Source organism: Natrix helvetica, assembly GCF_964273705.1.
Source record: "Natrix helvetica genome assembly, chromosome: 10".
NCBI classification, from domain to species: domain Eukaryota; kingdom Metazoa; phylum Chordata; class Lepidosauria; order Squamata; family Natricidae; genus Natrix; species Natrix helvetica.
This window is the reverse complement of record NC_138561.1, coordinates 23024659-23040076: the sequence shown is the minus strand read 5'-3', so window position 1 is coordinate 23040076 and position 15418 is coordinate 23024659. Positions and strand designations below refer to the sequence as shown.

Genomic DNA, 15418 nt, shown 5'->3' with positions numbered 1-15418 from the left:
ATCTTATCTGAGGTAATAAAAACCAAAAATGTAGGTAGGGTAGATTGGTCGCTCACTTCGTTTGTTGAAAGGTGACACAAGCATTACCTTGAGCTTCTGGAAACTCGTTATACATGGATGGAATTTGGGAGAATCAGAGTAATTTATTTCCCCTTTGGACTTTCAAACAAAGTGATAGCTTTGCTTTACAAGTATCTACAGTATGTATCCCTCATTTGCTGGTTCAATGCATAAACTCTTCAGATATGTATTTCAGTTAAGTGTGAATACAAATAGTTTTTTTCCCACCCTCAAATTAGAAAGCATCCTGAAAGAGATGCTTTCCCCTTTCCCAAATGCATGGATCAAGGCATGTAATCACCAAGAACCATGGACCACAACAGGAAGCATGAAAAGCATGGCTGAGGCTCACAGGCTACTCTGATGCCGTTGGACTCCTCTGGCAAGTATATGGTGGTGTCCGTTGCTGTTACTATAATGCCTGGAGACGTGCTGCTTGCTCCTTGAGCTGGTTGCAGTGTTGCCTTTGCCTCTCATGCCCCAGCTCCAGCCAAGTCAGTGGCTACACAAGGCCTGGCTGTGGGAGTGGGGGAGGGAGTGGGATGTTTGAAATTTTCCTGGTGTGTGTGTGTGTGTTTTCCATCCACTTTCACAGTAACATGTGGAGAAGGCCAGGCACAGGAGACTTCTGTAATGTGCAGATCTTTGTTCCTGGAATGTTTTCTTTCATCTCTAATCACTGCACTGAGGCTCATAAATCAGGCAGTCAAGACAAAAAGCCAAACAAGAAGCATAATTTGCTTCTTCCTGACCCATGTTGTTTTTGGCACATGGAAACCAGAGACTTTCCCACTAACGACACCATGGGGGGCTGTGGATGAGGAAATGTCAGCCTGGTGACTCTCCCCATCTCCTCTCTTCTCTTTCAAGGCATGCCAAGAGATCCTCGGAGGCTGATGAACAGAATGGGCACAGGCTTTTGGTTCTTGGGAGAACAAGCCATGTTTTTAGGCATTGCTTGCCCAGGACCAACAGGAAAGGTTGAAGCTGGGAAGCAAGTTCAGACAATTCCATTTTTTGTCTATTTATCTACATGTCTTTACACACATACTTAATCTCTCTTTCTCTTACATGTATTCACACTCACACACACAGCAAAGAGCTTGGAACCAGTGCTCCCTAGTGGGGTCAGAACACCTTGCACTGTTGTGTCCTCAGAACAATCCACTTCTGAGGGGCTCAGTCATGTATGCTGAGGTGGTCTTGGTGTTGCTGACCATCCAGTTAGCTTCCTCTGGACAGCCAACTCAACAGGAGGCACACAACCATCCATGCACAGTTGTCCCTACTCGGGTAGGATAGATAGAACTTTAATAAAAACTCCCTGCACACTTTAACAGACATACGCTATTCTCACCTGAATTATCTTTTGATGTGATGTATCCCCTCATCTGTTTTGAGGAGGACCTTGCATGAATGGCAACTCGGGTCCAGAGAAGGGAGGGAAATAGGAAGGGAGGCTGCATCAATGGCAGTGAAGTCTTCATATTGTAACATGGAGAACATTTTTCTCAAATAGGGAAACAATTTGTCACTGTGATCATAAAATCATGCAATATCTTTTTCTACATTCTTCCCTTTAAAATGCAAGTTCTACAGTACTATTAAAACTGTCATAAACAATTTATCACCCAGTTAAAAATTACTCACAAGCTACATACATTTAGTGGAAATATTAACTTTGACCAGAGTTGAGCTGCCTGTGATAATCCCCACAATGTAAACTCAGCATCTGGTACTTGTAGGGTGAAAGGTGAAAAATAACTTCCTCTTTTTAAATGTTATCCTTTTTCCTAAATGGCATGAAAGTGCCTTTGCTCACTTTCCCTTAATTTTCCGCTTGCCCTCCTCTGAACAGTTTCCTGGCATTTCCTCCTCCTCCTAAGGAGGGAGTTTCCATAATACCCAGGAGACGCTGAAGGAATTAACTCCCACTTCCTTTCCTTGAATAGCCACTGGGTACAAAGATGGTTCTGGTGGTGGGAGTGTGCAGAACCACGGAGTCTACCCAGCAATAAGTTGGTTCTGCTGAAAGTGTAAATGATGGGGGAACACTGACATGTGATAGGGGCTTGCCCCATGGTTGTCCTGCTTCAGTTTAATATCTTGAAGTTTTAATACAGTTTAAAAATGCAAATGTGATTTTCAATTATCTACCAATTATTGGACTGTATTATTTTATGGAGAATCTGCAGCATCTGACCTACATCGAAGAGGTCACAAAAGGTCACAGCATGAGAGGTGGAGGTTTAGGAAGGCGGTCTGAAGTCCTCGGAGATCCTTCAAAGACTTTGCCGTGCCTGGCCTGGGACTGTTGCTGGCAAATCCTGGCCTAAAATAGAAAAGAAGACAAGGGAAACTAAGCTGGCAGAACAGTGGGCATCCAGCCCCTGGCCAGATAAGCCCAGGATAAAAAAGTGCTGGACATCCCAGAGGATCCAGAGGTCAACTGGGAATTGGGCCTGAAGTCAGTCCTGTCAGTGTTGGCACGGACAGGCTGGGACAGCAGCAGAATGTGTGGCCAGGGGGGAGTGGGTGAATTGGGAAGCAGGACCCAAGCGGAAGTCTGAATTTGACAGGCCACATCCTGCCTCTCTAAACCTTTGGCCACTCATTTCCAGCAAGTGAAAGGCAGGAGGGGAATAAAAGTAGATTAAACCTGGTCTTGAAGTCTTTCTAAGTCTTCTGTGATTTAAAGAGAAAGGCCGTATATTGTATGCATTCGATCAGAATAAGATGGGCAAGCTTTCAGTTTATATGATTTTACTTGCTTACTATCCTGATGCTATCAATATTACCCTGTAATATGTATAAGACTATATAACATGAAAGGAAGCTGCCCCTCCCTCTGTGCAGTCCTTAACTGCAAAAGAATCTACTGCCAAAGGGGAAACCTTCAATTAGCTCCCCCCCAAATGATTTAGCATTACAGGTAATTAAAAAGTGTTGGCAGCATTCAATTTCCATTCTAAAATGGCGAAATCCCTCACAAATACAACTGGTTCACCTTGGGCACTGGAACAGGTTTGTGAAACTAGTTTTATGACATGGACATGACTTGTGCTCCATCCGCAGAACATCCCCTGAGGGAAGGGGAAACATGTGAGTCTCTTGCTCTGAAAAGATGTTTTGCTGATGGCTGCATGTAGGCAGATCTTCTAGGAAGAACAGCAAATGCTTTTATTAGTGTACCACGAACGCTCCCCATGCTGTGGCCAGGGCTGTAGCTCTGCAGAGGATGGCTCTTCAGCCCAAGTGACTGTCCAGTACAGAGAACAAAAACCAGGGCTGTCCTCCTCCTCCTCTGGGATCTGCTTCTACTCAGTTATGTCTGTGTGAAACAGCCTCCCCCCACCCCCAATGGCCCAGGAAGAAGGGATCCCTGCTGCAGGCAGTTCTGTGCGATGTGGGCCACAGATAAGCGTCAGAGCACACAGGCCATCTAGCTCACCAGAGGTTGGTTAGGGAAACCTGAGCACTTCACGTTGGGAGTTATGCCCAGTACCTCCTTTTAGAAGAGGGAGCACCACCAATATGCTTCCACCCTCTTGATGATTCCTGTGGCACATCCAGTTGGAGATGATTGCTTCCTCTCCCTGTGAGTCCCCTAAGCCTTGCCCATTGACCTAGGGCGTCCTAAGCTCTTGCCCTGCGTTTATTCTGCTCTCAAATGTGATAAAGAGGAAGGCATAAATACTAAATGGCAGTCCTGGCAGGGGCACTGCTATCTTTGGTTACACGGTTGAAAGGTCCCTGGCATGGCATCCCATGTGGTCAACCAGCAGGAGACCAGCTTTCCCCTGAGCCCAACTAGTTGCCACTTTGAAGAAACATTTTAACCTTCCTGTCGCTTTTGGTTCTTGTCCTTCTGCCCACATCTCCAACAGCATAGCAACGCTGGTCCCAGGCCGGAGCGAGTCTCAGGCAGCCTGTCCTCAGGGAGCGTCCCCCGCCCTCCGCGGCTCTCTCGGCAGGGGAAAGCGGGCGCCCTCGGGGGACTCTGCGCTCGGCTCAGGCGCTCACTGCGCTTGCGCCCCAGAGCACGCCGCGAAGCACTCTGGGAGATGCGTTCCTAGAGAGGGAGGCGCGCGGAAGAAGGCTCACTTCCGGCTTCCCGGCGCCCTGCGGTGAGAATGGCGGCGGAGGAGGAGGCGGCGGCGGCGACGGAGGCGGCGCTGCGGTTGGAGCTGGAGGCGGAGGCGAACCGCTGCGCCGTCCTCTTCTACGCCCACCAGGCCTTCCGGGCCTTCCGGGCCGGGAACAACCAGGACTTTCGGGAGCTGCGCGACGTCCTCGCGAGTACGCCCGTCGCGGGGGGAGGGAAGGCCGGCCGCCGGGGGAGCCGGGCGCTCCCGCGCAGACGTCCGAGCGGGCTCCGGCCCTTCCTGCGGGTGCTTGACCGCCTCTGCTTCTTCCCCAGCCATCCTGGCGCGGCCAGTAGCCCTAGAGGAGCCGATCCAGATCCAGCTGCGCATCATCCAGATCCTGTCCAGGCTGCAAGAAGGTGAGCGGGGCCTCTATTCGCCCGTCCCCGAGGCCGCTCCGATCTCAGTCTAAGGCCAAAGCGCCGCAACCGGGGTTTCCCTGAGGGACGCGCTGCCGGCGGGAGGGCCGCCGCCCGGGGTGCCGGTGCCGGGCCCTTCAATCCCTCTCGCCAGCCAGCCCAGCCTCCGCTCCCCCCCCCCCCAAGGCTCAGCAGAGGCGGTGTGGGAGTTTGCTGAGGGGCAAGCCAACTTACTGCGATTGTTCTCCAAAAATAGGAGTCACAAAGAGAAGTACCGTAATAGTGGAGGAACAGAGGGTGTAGTAGCTCAGCAGAGGAGTGGCATAGTAAATAGTGAGGACATCCCTTGTGGATGTGTACCTGCAATTCCTTTGATTACGGGATTATTCATAAAGTAATTGAAGATTGCAGCTGTACTTCTAAAATGTACATTCCATTTATCCTTGCAAATGGCTGGGTATATGAATCTGCACCAAGATATCCTAGTTTAAAAGTAACAAGCCTTTCTCTCTCTCTTTCCCTCCCTCCCTCTAGATTGGGGCATTGATTCAGAAACTAAGCTGACTCCTCTTGAAGACGTGCTTGGCCTTCTCGAGAGGCTTGGAGAGGACTGCCTCATCAGCGTGGAAATAACAGAGGAATTAAAGAGAAGAATAAAGGAGGCTGTAAGGGTCACTCATCTCCTGTCCACATTAATTTCAGTGGTCACTCTTTTTAAGCAAAAGGAGGGGACCATACTGGGAGATTTGTTTTTGAAGGAATATAGTACCCCACTGAAAGACCAACTTTTCCCTTTTCTCTTTTTTCCAATTCAAAACTGACTGTTAACTATATTGACAAATGTCCCTGACTTGCTTTGTATAGAGATGTAATAGCCACAACACTCATGTACTTTGAGGAAAGAATAGGAAGGCCAGATGCTCTCACGTGTTGAAGGGCAAGTAGTGAAAACACAAAAGAGCAGCCCTTGGATGTGGAGGGCAAGGCTCCTAAAATGGAAGCAGGGGAGCTGCCATGGGCCCAGCCTCCATTTGGTTTCCATTATGGACTTTGGAATTGGAGAAAGGGTTGAGCTGGGGGGGGGCATATAAAACCTTTTCAGAAAACACTTTGTTTAGAAAGCTGCAAAAGGTGTGCTTGTATTTTTATTTTTCTGCTTCAGGCTGTTATCACCTGTATTAGGCACAATGAATTTGAACATGCCAGCAAAATCTTAAGGGAACAGATGTCACAGGACCAAAACCGCGAGGTAAACATTTTGGATATGTCCCAGTGACACATCCTTTCCTCACAAAGCCAGTGGCTTTCTGGGATCTCTGTCTTCTCCCAAGCGGTAGAAGAGAGCAAGCATTTGACTGCTATTCGTGGCTATTAGAGCATTGTGGATTGGCAGTCAGTTCTCCCTTCTAGGCCTTTGCAAAGATGTGAATCTCTGCTGCTTTTCCTTTGCTAGCAAATAAAGAATATTTTGCGTCATGTCATCCAAGAGAAAAATGGTTCTCATCCAGCCATCCGTCAGTTCTCCTACAAAGCTTTCCAGCAGCGGATTCTTCTCTTCTTTGAACCTTACTTGGATGATTCTGAGCCATTTCTCTTAGTGGTGAGTGTTGGTTTGGGGTCATCTTTGGCTTTAATGATTTGATTATTACTTCAATACCCAGGGATAAGAATTTAGGAACAGTAATAATTGTAAAGTTATATGAAGATGATAGGAGTTCAGGTTTCTTCAGTAATAGTTTTGTGTGGGAAAAGCAACTACAGTCTGTGTCTGGATTCTGTACCATATTAAGACCCCCTTGGTGACTCGTGCTTTTTATTTAAGATGGCAAAAAAGCATTGCGATGAACATCTGGAGTCCAAGAAGAGCCCAGCAGGAGCAGCTGGCAAGGAGAAAACGACAGGGACAGCAGAGCCTGGTACCATGGCCCCCGTCTCTGCGGCTTCCAAGGACTCCACTCAGTAAGTCCTCCCTGGCATGAGAGTCCGTGTAGCGAGGGCTGCGGACTACGAATATTAGGCAAAGGGACGTCAGAGCAACCATATTTGTTCAGGGAACTCTCTAAATATAAGCAAACATTTAAATTGGGGAGGTCTTTGGTGTGTGTGTGTGATTTAAACCATATTAGAACTTTAAAGCAATGCATCAAATCTTTACAATTGAACAGCTGCGCCTTGTCTCCTGCAACAGAGGAGAGAATTATGTCGCATGTAAAAGGCAGTTTCCTTAATAGCAGGATCTAAACTGCATTGGACTTTCCTCTGTAGGCAAGGACCAGCAGAGTAAAATCCACACAGATTCCTTTACCTTTTAATCTTTGCCCTGCCTGTGTTTGGGGCTCCCATCCATTGGTTGGGAGATGAAGATATGTTGCAGTGCAACATACCAGGAGATGCAACGGGGGAGGGGGATGGATGTGATTGTGGTCTGGTTTGGGTTACTGTGATGCTTTGGGTAGTTGGTAGCTGGTAGGTCTTCCAGGCTGCATGAAATGGCACTTAGGGAGTTACTCTGGCTGACAAGCAGTTTTTCCTAGGGAGGATTGTGTGACTCCACAAGTAGATGTTTCCTTGATTGGATCATTGTCTTTGCTCTCTTTCTTGGGCACTTTAATTTTCCCTTGGTGAAGGAGGCATAGTAGTGGCCTCATCTAGGGAGGCCTCCTTGCCCATGAGCTAGATAGAAATTGGCAGAGCTTCCAAATATGCTTCTGAGGTTGCTGTGTTTTTTAGGGCCTCCACCCTGAAGCCGGCTTTCTACGTGCTTTCTGTGCTGAGAGAAGCCTTCAAGAGTCTTTCTGATGCCCCAGACCCCGAGGAGGCATTCTTGCTATTGGACAAGACTGATTGGACTTATTCTAGGCCACTCTTGCCTTCCGGCTCCCCCAGAGCCAAGCGCAAGAAGACGGGAGACATCACTGTCCTCGGCACAGAGAAAATTCAAAGCCATCACTCTATAACCGACATAGTGCTGTGGAAAGAGAAAAAACGCAGGCAATCCAGGAAGTTGATTGCAAAGTCACGTGTGACTTTGCAAGTCCAGCCATCCAAGTGGAAAGAGATCCCCTTAAGTACGGTGTGCCAAGGTTCCAGGTATGGGATGACGACTCCCTTTGGGCCTCTGTTAGGAGAGGTGGCAGAGCTGCAGTCTTGGAAGTATCGGCACTGAGTGCCCGTTCTTGAATGTTTGCTGATGTGCATCTCTGTGGCTGAAAGTATCTGATGCTGTCAGGGCCCTGGAGGGGGCAGGAGGGCCTCACCCCTAATGGGGCTTTCTTTTCTGCTTTAGTGAGGCCAAGCAAGCGGCTCCTCCCCTACTACAAGAAGAGAAAGAATCCTGGAGCGATGAGGAGGAGATGTTCATGGATCCTAGTGAGTGCATCATTGCTCTAAACTCTGCCCGTAAGCCTGAAGGGAATTTTTATCCTCTCCACTTGCGTTTCTGGTGCAATGTCATGTTTTCCTGGCAAAAACCATATGAAGCGTGAGCCAGGAAGGTAGAAGCACTGTGGCTGCGTTTGGTAGAAAGGAAAAAAAAATTCCCAGGCAATACTTATGCCTGCCGACCTCTGTGAGTGCTTTTCCCATCCTCCACCCCCTTTTTTTCCCTTTCAGAATCCGAGGGGTCAGTTGGCATCGACTTTACTGGGACTCGGAGGAAGGTAATGTAACCTAATCCAAACAAGGACTTTCTTAAATAAAACAAATTGCTCATTGCTTTCTTGTCTCTAAAAATAATTAGACAATCTAGATAATTATTGCCACTGATAGGGCAGGAATGTGGGAAATGGCTGCTGAAGGAGTGCTGTGCTACCTTTTCAAGCTTTTTCAGCCTCCCTCATCTTCTCCTCTCCATGGAGACTAAGGTTGTGTTTCAGCCAATATAAAATTAAAACTATTATGAGCACATAGTTTTCTGGGAACCTTTTTTTTTCTTTTCATTTTCTTTTTAGCAGAATTAAGCTGCAAATGAGGTTTGCCATTCTTGCTTATTCATGGAGGTTTCCATTGTTTCTTTTGTAGTGGACATCGGAAGAGTCTTCGTGGATTAAAGAAGGCGTCAAGAAGTTTGGGGAAGGCAACTGGAAACAAATTTCTAAACACTATCCTTTTAAGGGCCGCACCGCAGTAATGATCAAGGATAGGTGGCGGACCATGAAAAACCTTGGCCTAAATTGACGATACCTTGTATATATTGAGTTGAGTTGGCCTAAATTGAAGATACCTTGTACATATTGAGTTGAGTTGGCTGTTTAATATGTTATGTAAATTAAAAATAAAGCATTTGTATTGAGTAATTTGCAGTAAGGGCAGCTTGTTTTATAGCAATCAGGACATCAGTCAGCAGCAAATCAAGCATCATAAAAGAAACAACTGCGTAACACAACATAACCAAAGCAAGATAATAAAAGTCAAAACAGAACATATGCCAATATCTACGGCACCAACATAAACTGGGCCTTCCAGCAAAAGGTGTTTGTGTGATGTGGGAGGGCAGGCTGAGCCCGGGTTAATGTGCTTGATGTTCCCACAAGGTGCCGGAGGGCCCAGATGGGAGAAGTCCCTGGAGTGGCATGGGGCAGCCCCCTTTTGTTGGCTGGACTTTATCTGGTTATAGGCAGAGGATCCTTCACCAGGGAAAAGGGGTTTATTCTGTCTTTAATAGATACATAAAGTCAGCCATATTTTCTTCCTCCCGTGATATGGCCAGAATTCCTTGGAAACATTGCTGTTGGGGAAGTGAAGTGTCCTTCAGGCCAGGGAAGTTTACATACATACACACAGATGTGTTGTTTTTCTATTTCCAAGGGAGAAGGAAGAAAGGAAAGGCAAGGATAAGATGTTAAAAACGAACTATATAGTGAAGCATGACACCATCTTGGCCATTTCTGCTTCTGAGCCATCCTTTGCAATGGATTGGCACACTTTTTTTTAATTAAAAGAGTTTTATACAAACAAATTTCCCCCCTTTTCACCCCCCCCCGCCATACAATGTAAATCTCATACAGATGCTATGCCCCCCCACCCCCAAAAAAATTTTCTCATTCAAATATTATACCAAATACTTTACCCCCTCCCCCATCTTAAAATAGATTACTCATTCACATATTATACCCCCTCACCTCCCAACAAACATAATATGTTTCTCTTAAAAGTAACAATAGCCCATTGATCCCATCTTCTAAGTTAGTTGAACATATATAAATCATAATATAAATTTCTCTTAAAATAACAATATTTCATTAATCCCATCTTCTAGTTTAATTATGCATATATATTAGCCCACCCTACACCCTAACCCACCCCCACCTCCCACTCAAGCCCCCCCCCCCGGCTTCCACTATACACCACTCTAACAATTCCAAGCAGCCCATGTATTATTTACTCGAATCATCTATCAGTCTAAACATTCTTCATAATAACTCCTAGTCTGGTATTTATTCTGTATATAATCAATCCATTTTACCCATTCCTGTGTACAATCCTCCTGCTTCTGAGCTTTTAAGAAAGCTGAAATTTTTCCATTTTGGCGAACCCCGCCACCTTCTAAATCCATTGATCAATTGTCGGTAAAAAATCTTTTTTCCAATGTTGCGCAATCAACAAACTAGCTGCTGTGACCATATGCAAGACCAATTTTGTTTCCCCTTTGGTAAAATCCTTAGCTATACCCAATAAAAACATTTGCGGAGTGAATTGTATTCTTTTCTTCAATACATTTTGCATAACCCACCATATTTTTATCCAAAAAGCTTTAACCTTGTTGCAGGTCCACCATACATGAAAAAGGTAGCATCTAGACACCCGCATCTCCAACATTTTGGTTGAACATTTGGGTACATGCATGATAATTTTTTAGGATCTAAATACCATCTGTAAAACATTTTATAAAAGTTCTCCCTTAAATTCTGTGACTGTGTAAATTTAACATTCTGAACCCATATTTTTTCCCACGTTTCCAACATAACCACTTCACCAAAATTCTGAGCCCATTTAATCATACAATCCTTAACCAGTTCACCATTGGCACTCTTGAAGCTCCATCTGCCCTGACTCTCCTTCAGCTGAGAGCCCTCCCCACCCCACCTCACCTGAGGACCAGAACCAGCGGCCACTTGGCCATCCTACATCCTGAGGTGCTCAACAGGCTGCAGGAATCCAGCCCTTCCTTGGCCCAGGACTGGAGCTACAGGTGCCCACCCACTCTCGCCCCAGCCCCTTTGAAGGAAGGCGGGCCTTTTCACTCTGGCAGCTGCACAGCTTCCCAAGGGGTCCCTCTCGCCCCGCCCCTCTCCCATGTTGCTCCGCTTGCCCTGCCGTATGTACTCACCTATGTCTGCTTGGTGAAATACTACAATTGCCATGGGATCCACTTTTCGACACTCCTGGGTGGTTTTGGCTGCCACCCCAAATCCCTGCAGGAAGCAAGGTAAAGTGAATGATGCAACTCTTCTCCGTATCAGGACCCAACCAAACCCAAGTCACAACTCACCAGAGGAACATCAGCCATAGAATACACCACCACTCCTTGGTACTGAGCAGTGCTCTCAGTGATGCGCCCCAGACCGGACTTCAAGAGGTGGTTTCCATAAAGGAAAGATTGCTCTGCCCCAGGCTTCACCCAGACTTTGTACTGCATGAGAGAAACAGAATAGCCCTCTGAACTCTAAAGCTTCAAGAAGTGCTTCCTTGCATGACAGAAGGGCCTCTTCAAGGCTCCCACACTGAATTAAACAGTTATCGCTGCTTCATTTCCAGGGCTTACTGCTCTTAGAGTGACTGCTGCAGTAAAAATGTTACTCGTTGCCCCAAGGCAAGTCGGTTGACGTTCTGGCCCTCTCCCTTCTTCTTTTTGGAGCATGACAACAGAGAGAAATGCTTCACAAATAAAATGAGCATCGGCCCATCTTTACCTTGGCATAAGGGGAGAGGTAATCCAGGGCAGTGATATGGAGCCGGAATTTCTGGGTCTTGGTGAATTTTCCAAAACAGGTGCCCAGGGACACCAGGCTGTCCCGTGGAATATTGGTGGCCAGTTTCAGAAGCCTCTCGCTGGAAAACAAAGCGGAGTAGAGTCACCGGGGAGCCAGGAACAGGCTTCAGTGAGGCAATCTCAAACACTTTGGGGCAAATGGAGGGTCAGCCATTCGTTTGGGCCCGGGCTGGAGGGACATCGGCTCCTCAACCTTTCTACCCTGGAGGAGCCGCTGAAGGTCACGAAACACACAAAGGCTTCGCCTCCAACCCGGGTTTGAGGGTGACATGCAAGGGAGAGCGCGCCCCTCACCTCCCCGGGCCCCGCCGACCTGAGGTAGTAGACGCGGTCCTTGTGCAGGCGGAAGCAGTAGGTGCCGTCCGGCCGGTCCACCAGCAGTTGGATGTTCTCGCCGACGCTGAGGAGGGAAGAGAGGCAGTCAGCCGAGGCGCACACACACACCCCCGCCGAGCCCTCCCCGCCCGGCCGCCCAGCACGTACTATCGGGCGAGCTTCTCGAAGAGCACGCGGGTCTCGTCCTCCGTCAGCGGCCGCATCGCCCCTCCAAGCGCCGCGTGGTCCGCAAGTCTGGCCGGGCCCGGAAGCGGCTCCCAGGGCCGGAAGTTGCTTCCCTGCAGGATCATCCAATCCGCGCTCGCTTCACGGACTATAGAGTGTCAGAGGATGTCGGGATAGAGTGGACCCAACGGAAGCCGGAAGTGCCGACGAAAGGGCCCAGCGCCCCGGTTGCCATAGCGATCACTTCCTGGTCCACGTAGATTTCGCGATGGCGGCCTCGGAAGCGGCGGCTCCGAGCGGCGCCGCGGACGTGGAGGAGGCGAGCCTGCTGGCCTGGCTGTTCCGCGCGTCGCCGTCAGCGGTGCCGGCGGGGGACGCGGAGCTGCCGACCTACCTGGCGGCGCTCTCGGGGCTGGGCCTGGAGGCTCTGCGGCGGGAGCCCGGGCGGCTGGCGGAGGAGCGGGCGCAGCTGGGGGTGCAGACGCGGGCCTTGGCCTTCGCGCACTACAAGACCTTCATCCGCTCGGCCGAGTGCACCGCCGAGACCCGCCGCGGCTTCGGCGGCATCGAGCAAGGCCTGGGCCGCCTGCTGGACCGCCTGCCGCCCTTCGCCGAGGCCTGCCGGTGAGCCGCCGCGTCCCGGCCGGAGGGAGGCGGGGGGGCGCCGCCGGCCGGCCAGCTCCTCCCCGCTGACTCGCCGCCTTCTCCCGCAGGAGCTTCATGCGCCACGCGGAGCAGATCGCGCAGAACCGCCGGATGAACAACGTGACGCTGAACCGGCACACGGAGATTCTGGAGGTGCTGGAGATCCCGCAGCTGATGGACACCTGTGTCCGGAACAGCTACTACGAGGAGGCGCTGGAGCTCGTCTCCCACGTCCGCCGCCTGGAGAAGAAGCACCCGTAATTCAGGTGCTTCCCGAGATTGCCCATTAGTGAAGTGCTTTGGACTTCCAGGCTGTGCTCCCTGTGAACCTGATCTGAGGGCTTTGCGTGGAAGGCTTCCTTCTCCTCTTCAGCAGGAGAGGACATGGCCTTAGTCTTGAAGCAGAACTCCAACTCAGAGGAGGGAGAAAGCAAAGCAAAAGTGTTGAGGCTTTATGGCTTTTCTTTTGATTTGGAAAACACTGATTACTTTTATACTCAGAAATTTGGGGTGATTTAGGATCAGGTGCCTTTTGTTACGTGACTGCAGTGTATATGCAGTTGCTCAAACATACTACATCTCAGCATAGACGTTTCATGCCGACTGTCATTGCCAGAGCATGTCTATGGCAGTATTACTACAATGTGCCCAAAGGGCCGTGTGGGCTCCACAATTAGAACTGGGGAATGCCTCTCGTATGGTCTTGGGAATCCATTTTCAGAGCGTCTGCCCCACTAAGTTCTGCAGTCTCAAGCTACGGGCCCCCCCAGACCCAACATCAAGCATGCGCCCCCAGAAGCAAAGCAACAGCTGAGGACCTTCACCAAAGGCTGGAAGGAAAATTGCTACGAGAGCAAAAGGAGTTCGGAGTGGACAGAAACTGAACATCGGCAAAACATACCAGAACCCAATAAAATAGCATCACGGAGGTTTGGTGAAATAATTCCCTTTCCTCAAGTGAAGCTGAAGTGAGGCACGGCAGTACTAGGGAAGGAAAGAGGCCTCTGGGAGAACCCCTGGCTTTTCTTTGGGGAACACAAGTGCACTCACTACAAAGATGGTTCTGGTGGTGGGAGTGTTCAGAACCACGGAGTCTCCCCAGCAATAAGTTGGTTCTGCTGGAAGTGTAAATGATGGGGGAACACTGACATATGATAAGGGCTTGCCCCATGGTCCTCGGAGATCCTTCAAAGACTTTGCCGTGCCTGGCCTGGGACTGTTGCTGGCAAATCCTGGCCTAAAATAGAAAAGAAGACAAGGGAAACTAAGCTGGCAGAACAGTGGGCATCCAGCCCCTGGCCAGATAAGCCCAGGATAAAAAAGTGCTGGACATCCCAGAGGATCCAGAGGTCAACTGGGAATTGGGCCTGAAGTCAGTCCTGTCAGTGTTGGCACGGACAGGCTGGGACAGCAGCAGAATGTGTGGCCAGGGGGGAGTGGGTGAATTGGGAAGCAGGACCCAAGCGGAAGTCTGAATTTGACAGGCCACATCCTGCCTCTCTAAACCTTTGGCCACTCATTTCCAGCGAATGAAAGGCAGGAGGGGAATAAAAGTAGATTAAACCTGGTCTTGAAGTCTTTCTAAGTCTTCTGTGATTTAAAGAGAAAGGCCGTATATTGTATGCATTCGATCAGAATAAGATGGGCAAGCTTTCAGTTTATATGATTTTACTTGCTTACTATCCTGATGCTATCAATATTACCCTGTAATATGTATAAGACTATATAACATGAAAGGAAGCTGCCCCTCCCTCTGTGCAGTCCTTAACTGCAAAAGAATCTACTGCCAAAGGGGAAACCATCAATTAGCTCCCCCCCCCAAAGATTTAGCCTTACAGGTAATTAAAAAGTGTTGGCAGCATTCAATTTCCATTCTAAAATGGCGAAATCCCTCACAAATACAACTGGTTCACCTTGGGCACTGGAACAGGTTTGTGAAACTAGTTTTATGACATGGACATGACTTGTGCTCCATCCGCAGAACATCCCCTGGGGGAAGGCATAAATACTAAATGGCAGTCCTGGCAGGGGCACTGCTATCTTTGGTTACACTGTTGAAAGGTCCCTGGCATGGCATCCCATGTGGTCAACCAGCAGGTGCCCAGCTTTCCCCTGAGCCCAACTAGTTGCCACTTTGAAGAAACATTTTAACCTTGTCGCTTTTGGTTCTTGTCCTTCTGCCCACATCTTCAACAGCATAGCAACGCTGGTCCCAAGGCTAGCCAGCCAGTGATGGACAGGAACATCAGAGGTTGGTAACAAACGTGAAAGTCAAATGCTTTCCATCTATGGAAGGAGCACCAGCGGGGAATGTTGCCAACGTGCCTGCCTGAATCAGCGTTTGGAGCCACCGATTCCGGGCCGCCAGGACGGCCATAAGTCTGCTCCCTGGCAAGGGGGAAACAAATAACGCCCGCCTGCCCTTATTGCCAGGCCCAGGGAGGGAGGGAGCGGGCGCTGCGCCTTGCAAAGGCTGACTGCTAGCAGCTCCTGAAGGCCTCCTGGGGATGCAGCCCCTCTGATACGGAAGGCCAAGGGACGGTGCAGGCAAAGCTCCTGCCCAGCCCTGAAGGGAAGCAGCAACATGTCGGAAACCGTGCCCCTCCCCCCAGAGACCCTCGATTGCCCAAACCGCCCTGCCCCCCCCCCCCGTCCCCGCCGGCCGCCTGAATCTCGCTGCTCGCCGGACGTTGCGGAAGGGAAGGGGGAGGCTGCGA

The 15418-nt window shown here is 49.4% G+C and overlaps 3 protein-coding genes across 6 annotated transcripts; 2 read left to right on the top strand and 1 right to left on the bottom strand.

Annotated features, from left to right (window-relative positions):
* Window positions 1-2118: 2118 nt before the first annotated feature.
* On the bottom strand, window positions 2119-12283 carry LOC309397283 (60S ribosome subunit biogenesis protein NIP7 homolog). 2 transcript variants are annotated; one of them, XM_081963156.1, is made up of 6 exons: window positions 12039-12280; window positions 11869-11955; window positions 11476-11614; window positions 11055-11195; window positions 10893-10977; window positions 2119-2392 (listed from the first exon to the last, which is right to left on the bottom strand). In XM_081963156.1, the coding sequence occupies exons 1-6, from the start codon at window positions 12179-12181 to the stop codon at window positions 2343-2345; spliced, it is 645 nt and encodes a 214-aa protein (XP_081819282.1). In that variant the 5' UTR covers window positions 12182-12280; the 3' UTR covers window positions 2119-2342. The 2 variants fall into 2 exon arrangements, with proteins under 2 accessions (XP_081819282.1, XP_081819281.1); XM_081963155.1 differs by lacking the exon at window positions 2119-2392 and adding an exon at window positions 8802-9359 and having other exon boundaries at window positions 12039-12283.
* LOC309397277 (telomeric repeat-binding factor 2-like) lies at window positions 4153-8858 on the top strand. Of its 3 annotated transcripts, none has more exons than XM_081963145.1 (10): window positions 4157-4359; window positions 4481-4564; window positions 5099-5229; window positions 5727-5813; window positions 6018-6164; window positions 6399-6523; window positions 7295-7654; window positions 7851-7933; window positions 8177-8223; window positions 8585-8858. In XM_081963145.1, exons 1-10 carry the CDS (start codon window positions 4194-4196, stop codon window positions 8738-8740), a joined length of 1386 nt encoding a protein of 461 aa, XP_081819271.1. In that variant the 5' UTR covers window positions 4157-4193; the 3' UTR covers window positions 8741-8858. The 3 variants fall into 3 exon arrangements, with proteins under 3 accessions (XP_081819272.1, XP_081819271.1, XP_081819270.1); XM_081963144.1 differs by having other exon boundaries at window positions 4158-4359; window positions 6387-6523; XM_081963146.1 differs by lacking the exon at window positions 7295-7654 and having other exon boundaries at window positions 4153-4359.
* LOC309397284 (conserved oligomeric Golgi complex subunit 8-like) lies at window positions 12196-14269 on the top strand. The gene is made up of 2 exons (XM_081963157.1): window positions 12196-12680; window positions 12770-14269. The coding sequence occupies exons 1-2, from the start codon at window positions 12325-12327 to the stop codon at window positions 12960-12962; spliced, it is 549 nt and encodes a 182-aa protein (XP_081819283.1). The 5' UTR covers window positions 12196-12324; the 3' UTR covers window positions 12963-14269.
* The last annotated feature ends 1149 nt before the right edge of the window (window positions 14270-15418 follow it).

Bases quoted from the DNA above. Each gene is read 5' to 3' on its own strand.
- LOC309397277 (XM_081963144.1), top strand. From the start codon at position 4,194: ATGGCGGCGGAGGAGGAGGCGGCGGCGGCGACGGAGGCGGCGCTGCGG. The intron at 5,230-5,726 runs GTAAGGGTCACT...TTTCTGCTTCAG, and splicing joins AGAGAAGAATAAAGGAGGCT to GCTGTTATCACCTGTATTAG. The intron at 6,524-7,294 runs GTAAGTCCTCCC...TGTGTTTTTTAG, and splicing joins GCTTCCAAGGACTCCACTCA to GGCCTCCACCCTGAAGCCGG.
- LOC309397283 (XM_081963155.1), bottom strand. From the start codon at position 12,181: ATGATCCTGCAGGGAAGCAACTTCCGGCCCTGGGAGCCGCTTCCGGGC. The intron at 10,978-11,054 runs GTGAGTTGTGAC...TGCTTCCTGCAG, and splicing joins CTATGGCTGATGTTCCTCTG to GGATTTGGGGTGGCAGCCAA. The intron at 9,360-10,892 runs GTGAGTACATAC...CCTTGGAAATAG, and splicing joins ATTTCACCAAGCAGACATAG to AAAAACAACACATCTGTGTG.
- LOC309397284 (XM_081963157.1), top strand. From the start codon at position 12,325: ATGGCGGCCTCGGAAGCGGCGGCTCCGAGCGGCGCCGCGGACGTGGAG. The intron at 12,681-12,769 runs GTGAGCCGCCGC...CTTCTCCCGCAG, and splicing joins CCCTTCGCCGAGGCCTGCCG to GAGCTTCATGCGCCACGCGG.